The sequence below is a fragment of the Aythya fuligula genome, chromosome 2, assembly GCF_009819795.1.
Source record: "Aythya fuligula isolate bAytFul2 chromosome 2, bAytFul2.pri, whole genome shotgun sequence".
In the NCBI taxonomy this organism is placed as follows: Eukaryota; Metazoa; Chordata; class Aves; order Anseriformes; family Anatidae; genus Aythya; species Aythya fuligula.
This window is the reverse complement of record NC_045560.1, coordinates 53,603,168-53,610,719: the sequence shown is the minus strand read 5'-3', so window position 1 is coordinate 53,610,719 and position 7,552 is coordinate 53,603,168. Positions and strand designations below refer to the sequence as shown.

Below are 7,552 nucleotides of genomic sequence, written 5' to 3'. Positions count from 1 at the left end.
GGAGCGCTTGGAGAAGGAGGAGGAGGAGAAGGAGGAGGAGAAGGAGGAGTCGCTGCGGCTGGCGGCAAGATGAAGGGTCGGCGCCACCATTGGGGCGCCGCGAGGGCCCCCTACCCCAGGTGTAGGCAGGTGAGGAGCGGCCCCCACGCAGCGGGCCCTGCCCCGTAGCGCCTCGGTTACCCCTGTGCTTACCCCTCAGCCCCTTGCTGACCCCTTCACCCGCCCCTTTATCCCTTTAATCGCCCTGCACCCACCTCTTTACCCCCTTAATTACTCCTTCAACTGCCTAATTACCCCCTTAGTTACCCCCTCAACCCCTTACTAACCGCCCTTAGTTACCCCTTCAGCCCCTTACTGACCCCCTCAACTTCCTCTTTATTCCCTTAATCACCCCCTACCCACCTCCTTATCCCCTTAATTACTCCTTCACCTGCCTAGTTACCCCCTCAACCCCTTACTAACCCCCTTAGTTATCCCCTTGGCCCCTTACTGATCCCCTTAATCACCCCCTAGCCACCTCCTTACCCCCTTAGTTACCCCTTCAGCGCCTTACTTTCCCCCTTTATTCCCTTAATCACTCTCTAGCCCCCCCCTGTACCCCCCTAGTTACCCCCTCAAGCACATAGTTACTGTCCCTAGTTACCCCCTCAGACACTTAGTTACCCCCCTAGTTACCCCCTCAACTGCCTAGTCAACTGCCTAGTTGCCCCCTCAACTGCCTAGTTGCCCCCCCTAGTTACCCCCTCAGCCCCTCACTATCCCCCTTACCCCTTTACCCAGCCTTTTACCCCCCTCCTCACCCTCCCTTTCACCCCCAGCCCACTGCCCTCAGGACCTCCAGGGCTTTCCCCGCTCCCTGCACCCCTCCTCGCCCCCTCGTAGATTCTCTGCATGTTACCTGCCAGGCTTTACTTCTCCTTCGTGTGGTAGGGTACGGTAGGTTGACAGTGAATGCGGTCTGTAAATTCAGGGTGTGAAAATCCCCGTGCTGGAGGGGGGACACGCTGAGATCCCTCCCAGCAGCTCATTGCTAAGAAATGTCAGGCGCCCAGAGAGGTGCTCTGCAGACGCCCTCTGCACGTGTTCGTTCAGCCAAAACCTCTCCGCTATTAAATCAGCAGCGTAACTGAGTATCATATGCAAAACCGAGGGAGCACTATGCATGGATAGCTGCTCAGTTAGGTTTTTATCACTCACAGAAATGCCAAGTCCCTTACACCATATATTGACAATCAGTCTAGTCCATCTAAAGCTGGCCTGGAAGGGCAATAAAACATTCCCCACGCTTACAGAGCAAACATTGAAACCTCGGGCTTCAACAACACATTAACGTTGAAAGTGTCGTATCTCGCGTGTGCCGACACTGCGTAGATAACTGATAAACCTTACAGGTGAATTAATAATCAGCGGAGATGGTTTTCCAACTTTGCTATTGTCTGTTATCTCTGGGTGTTTTCCAGTAGGTTTATTGAAACAGTGTGCCAGAGCAAACACGTGCTTGGGGATGTCTGGGGGATTCTGCACAGAGAACGGATGCTGCACATCCAACGCAGATCAAATTAACAGCAACTTATCGGGGAAAAAATGTAATGATTTGATAAATAGGCAAACTGATCGATGTTGTACGTGTGCATTTATTATAGCTGATAACTTTGTAGCCATATGAATCGTGCAAATGCCCGTAACATAACAGGATGAACTTTGGGTAAATAGCTTGCTTAGAGCATTTGTCAATTAATTTCAGTTTGTTTTCAATGTAATGCCCACACTGCAGAAGTCTCTGTGCTTTAATGTTAATTGTCTCTCTGTGACGCAGTTGGGGAGACACGAAAGCGATCGATGCGATTTTAACATGAGGTTATACTTCTGATTCTGATCCCTACCCCGCTGTTTTTCTCATCCTTCCCCCTACAACTTTTGTCAATAAGTCAGTTTGTAGAAATACTGAAATAGATCTGTTTTGTGTGCTTGTGATCAAAATTACAGCCCACCAAACCCTCCGTCTCTTATCACTAAGCTCTGAAGGTGCCTGGGCACTAGACAGTATAGTTAACAGCTTTGAAGTTCCTGGGATATCTAATTTACTTTTTTTTTTCCTCCTACCTGCAGGAGGGATGATTAGCAGGATGCCTAGCTCATGATTGTCAGCTTGCTGAATATTATTTAACCGTAGGTCCTGGGGTTTTGGTCAGGTGGGAATTCTCTGATCGTACCCGATGTGAGCTGCAGAGTCAGTCTCCTACAAAATACAGCAACAGCTTTAGGAGGCTCTTGCAAGAGGAGGTGCTGCTGCTTTTTAAAAACTATTAGTTAAAGCGGTTGTTCAGAATGTGGTAGACCCTACTTCAGCTTCCTTTTTTGCCTGGAGCGATCAACCTACATCTTCCACTTCCCAGGCAAATATCCCAGTCGTCAAGCTGTGTGTTATCTTCAGTTCTCCTGGTTGAGGCCGTGTTACTATCCAGAAAAAGAACGCATGATTCACTGAGCCAGAAAGAGGATGGATAAGAAAACGTTGCCCTCCAAGAATGGAGACGTGCAGGTTCTGGCCTTTGGTTTCAGAATTTCGTGCTCGTTTAATGTTAGATGTTCCTTACAGCAAGCATCCAAAGCCTATCATTTCCTGCCCTTTTCTGCCCGTATGCCTGATGACTAAACTTTAGAGCCCCGCTTCATTATGTTTTTGTTTGTTTGTTTTTAAATCTAGTGCCTTTTTTTAAACCGGATGAAATAGGAGAGGTGAACAGATGCTGTCTGGAAGAGAGCACTCGTGACTTGCAGCTTGCGTACTGTCCTAGGAGATGGAGATATGGATACAGATTGCCCCACCAATGAAGGAACTAAACCGTGGTATTTTCCCTTTAGGGCTACCATCCTGCCTTATAAAAAGGGCACTATCAGCAGCTATATTATTAAACTGACAACAAGTAACAGCGCTGCTAGGTAAAGATAGTATAGGCTCACCCACCCCAAAGGTTTCTGGGCTGGGAATCCTCAGAAACAAAAAGCTTTCTGCATTTCTGGGTTAGGCAGTCTGGGAGTAGAATTTAGGAGTCCTTCCTCTGGACAGCTTTCTTAATGGCTCTGTGCTGACAGCCCCGTGCTGATTGCATTGACTTGAGATAATGCTGGGCTTGGCGTGCTACCCATTTCCTCAGCCATTTCATGCTGAAATATCCATCCTGCTTCTGTATCGTGTAAGGAGCCTGGGCACCTGGGTTAAAATTGCATCTGTGCCCTGAGAGCCGAGCACGTGAGGGCGAGGGAGCTGCTGTGTCCAACGCCGGGCTTTCATCTGCAGGATGTGGCCAGAAGTGCTCCTAAGTGCTGGGTTGCCCCAGTCATTTAGGTAGGCGTTACTCGCGTGGATGCATGATTGGGATGACTGTTCGCATTGTTAACTTATTAACCAGCTTCCCTACAGGAGGAGAAGAGGCTAGCATAACTTTGGGGGTTATTTTTTTTATTTGATAATTAATCATTCAAATGAAAATGTCAGAGAAGCTTGACTCTCTTGGACTCTTAAACTTGTGCAGGCAGATTCAGGCATGAGAAATCAATAATTAGTTCTACCTGAAATGTTTCTTTAACTGTCCTGTATGTTCATGTTAAGCTTCACATCAGAGCTTTTTCATATTGGCTGTCAGATTTGTAGATTGAAATTTCTGCTGGCTTTTTTATTTTTCTTACACGTGCATATGCCAGTGCACACTCGTAACGTAGATGTGCTACGCTGGTATAAAAGAAAACAATCCAAACATTTTCCTTGAAGAAACCAGCATAAGTTGCTACATACTTCTAATTGGTCTTATACTTTGGATGTTACCATAAAGCCACTCATTTAACGTCCCGATCAGATAGCACCTCTGTCTGATGGGCGAGTTTTACAGAGTCATGTGAGATGTCATGTAAGATTCTGCCCAGGCAGAGCAGTTGCAGGATCAGGAATTTAAACTAAATGCAGCAATGCCTAAATCATTACATTATCACCTGCTTCTGTCTTGAAGGTGGGCCAGTTTTAAATGATTGTTTGATTTATGCCTGGGATTTTCTTGGCGTGCAGTGACTGCAGGCAGTGGGCAGAAGGAGTCTTGCAAGCTGCCGGGTTTATTTTGGGAGGAAATCTTGAAACTCATGCTGAAGAGTTCCTAGAATATCCTATTGAGTAATGTAAATTAGTTCATGTTAACCTGAAGCAGGGAAATACTAATTTATAAAAATCTTAAATCTATTAAACAACATCCATAGGGAGCTAGCTATGCAAGTATGACTTTATGGGTTTAATTCTTATTGACAGAATTACATCTTGAAATCTGCTGAGGTGATTGTGTTAATATTTATATGCATCTCCCTGCTCCTTCTGGTGTAGGAATAAGTTAGCACTTTGAGCTAAGTATTTGTAGATGTTAAGAATTGCTTAAAATGTATGTAAAGATTCTTTTAAATGAACGGGCTGGTAACTGACTTCAGAGGTTTTGTCTCTGTCCCAGCAATATCAAATTGTATCGGCGGAACAGATGTTGAAAGATACTGCTTGGCTTTTTACTGCCACCCAAAGCAAAAAATGTATCCTGGTGGGGAAGAACTTTCTAAACTGGGATACTGACGGTTTTCTCTCATTTAGGCTAGCAGTCCTGTCAGCGGTACCACAAACTGCAGAATGTGACTGCTATACCGTTTTATTAATATTTTTGTTGCTGTCATGACAGCCTTGGGGGCTGTGAAGTGTTGGGGAAAAACAATAGCAGTGAGCGTTGTCTCAGGACAGAAGACTTTAAAGCAGATGAAATAAATGTCTGTGTAAGCTGGGACACCGCACGTTGCCTTCATCTGCTGGCGGCACATCACTTCCTCTGCGTTATTTATTCCTCCAGCCGGTAATTAGCGCTGGTTCTTGCTCCCCTGCTGTGGAGGAGCTGAGCTGCTGATTCAGAAGACTGCGAGGATAGAGTGCAACATCTCTTTTTGCTTGCCGAAAAAAAAGTTTTTTAGTTTTTGTAAATGGCAAGGTTGCCCTCGAGATCACAGCTAAGAGACTTTTCTCTGAGCTTGCTATTTCCAAACCACTTTTTAACAAGTCATCTCTTTTGTTAATGTGGTACAATTTTCCATTTTACTCTTGTTGAACTGCAAAAATCCTACGTTTTTTGCCATCTTTTTGATGTTCTGTTTAGTCAATCCAATATTTATTGTGTAGCTATTGTGCAACTAGGAAACGTTGGGTAGTCATATTTATACAGTCATGATAGAAGCCGGGAGATGTTCCCCAATGTACCTCTCGTGGTACATGCTGCTAAGAGAACATAACAAAAACTCCTCTGTGCTTTTTGTAACATAAAATACATGTCTGAAGCTCAAGAATTAGTGTCTGTAATATTTTTCTAATTAAGATTTTTTTTTTTTAGCAATTAGGCAAAAATTTTATTACTTTTTATCTATTAAGTAATTCAGCTATTCAGTTTCATGAACAATGGCCCTACATTTGGGCGTGTTTATTATTTTCCCTTGTACAGTTCCCTTGTGCCCAGGTATTTTCCCTTTGTGCTACCACATTCTGTATTTTTTTTACAGTGCTTCTTAAAAGCCTTGACCTGCTTTCTCCTTATGCCTAGGCCCTCCAGGTCTTATCTACCTTTTTAGTGAAGGTAGGATTTAAATACACTTCTATAAACCAAAGAGATACTAATTTTGCTAGCCACTTGAAGCTAGCGTTCTTCACAGCTGTTTGTCACCACGTCTGGAGGAAGGCTGGTACTCCTTCAGCTCTGTTAGGGACTGGGTGAGTACTCTCTGAACCCTTTCAAGCCAAGTCGGTTGGGTCATCTTAAAATTGAGCCAAGGTGAGTATGAACTGGCTTGTTTGACTTTGCCTGAAGCGTAAGTCGTTTTGCAACTTGCTGATACAGTATTTGTCATTGTGGTATTCTAGATTGCTTTACAAAAATACTTATTAATTAAAAGAGCCTCTCAACTATATTTGCTTTTCTTTGTTGTTGTGGGCGAGGTTACAAATACATTGCCCTTCTTTTGACAAGCAGAGATTTTAAATATTTATTCTGCTCACTGTCTAGGAATTAGCACAGCACTAAAGTGGTTTTGTTAGGGCAGTAACACTGACGTTCTGGGGGGCAGTTTCCTTTGAGATTCTGTAACTTACAACTGCACTTTGCATTTACTTACAGTGTCATTGTGTGTGTTTGGCTTGGTTGCGATTCACCAGCTGTTTTTTTAAAGTAAGCATAAATTCATAATAAGCTTTACCTTTGCTGCAAAAAAAGTGCATGCTAATGTACGAGCAGCATGCACTAAGGTCCTACAGCTATGGTTTTAACACATGTGCTGGCTTTGCAAATACCTGTGCCAGCAGAAAATTTTCATTCTCCTTGCCAAGGTTGTTTATTACTGTCTCCACAGCTCTGCTGTTGGAAGGAGTTGTGCGAGTGTGTCCTGAAAGCTCGCTGACTTTGCTTTTAAGCTATAGCTGTGTTTTGAATCAAACTTTTCCTGAAGCAATTGGGTCTCAGGGCTCCTTCCTCTGTTAGAGGTGCAGGTCTGGTGATCTCAAAGACCAGCCAAAGATGCAAGCTGTTCAACTGTGCCAGATGCATGATAATTCTAACACTGCAATTGTTTAGTATTTGTTATTAAACTTACCTTACAAAGCTGTGGATTATATACAGATATGCAGATGTCGTAACCTGGGGTCACTAAAAAAAAATCTCTGTGCAACAGCAATTTGGTTACCCATAAGAGAAAAGTATTTAGGGACATGGCTTATGTTTGTGAGTTGCTCTTGGTTCTGTCAGCTGAGCTGTGGTGAAAGCACGTGGCCGGAAGGATGTTGCTGCCTCCGGTGACTGGAGGTTACGGCCCTGCAGCTGAGGTGAGCCTGCATCACCTTTGCAGCTTCAGAAGGTTAGCTGTGAATGTCAACAAATGTAACCCTAGCTGCTGCTGCAGCTAACGCAGCTGTGTCTGAGACTCAGCATTTTAGCTTCTCTTAAATCTTGTTAGGGAGTGCATGCAGCAGGGGCAATTGTAACATGATTTAAAAAAGTCTCATGCCCTAGTTAATTGCAGGGTCTGCTGATTCGGTTAAATTGTGTGGTATAACTTACACGCTAGGCAACGTCTGTGTATGATGCTTTAAAAGTAGGAAAGTTTTAGTTTTGCTGAAATCTAATGCAAGCGTAGAAAATACCTGAAGGTGACTCTTTGGTTACTTGGTTTTAGCTTGCATGTTTGAGATAGTTTATAAGAAAAAGTACTGAATGTACGACAGACTTGACATAATAGCGTTTTGCAAACCCGCATAACCTGTTGTCAGCTCTGTTTGTAGATCAGCATGGATAGGAAAGGTCGTTCAGAAGGAGCGTAAGAGTACTCTGACATCTTTTATATACACCATGGTTATTTAAAAAATATAATTCCATTTCTCTTGTTACAAAATGGTGATTTACTTTGGAGTGCTACTGCGAAGTGCCAGGACTTACATTTTGTGTCAGGAAGTACTTCAATTTGTGAGATGTGTTTCAGGTTACCTGTAATGTCT

The 7,552-nt window shown here is 43.9% G+C and overlaps 1 protein-coding gene across 1 annotated transcript in view; it reads left to right on the top strand.

Annotated features, from left to right (window-relative positions):
* NUP153 (nucleoporin 153) overlaps window positions 1-7,552 on the top strand; it is a 41,717-nt gene continuing 34,165 nt past the window's right edge. The window contains exon 1 of the mRNA XM_032181058.1: window positions 1-129. Coding sequence (XP_032036949.1) covers window positions 70-129 — 60 coding nt within the window. The 5' untranslated portion in view covers window positions 1-69. The remainder of the gene's footprint in view (window positions 130-7,552) is intronic.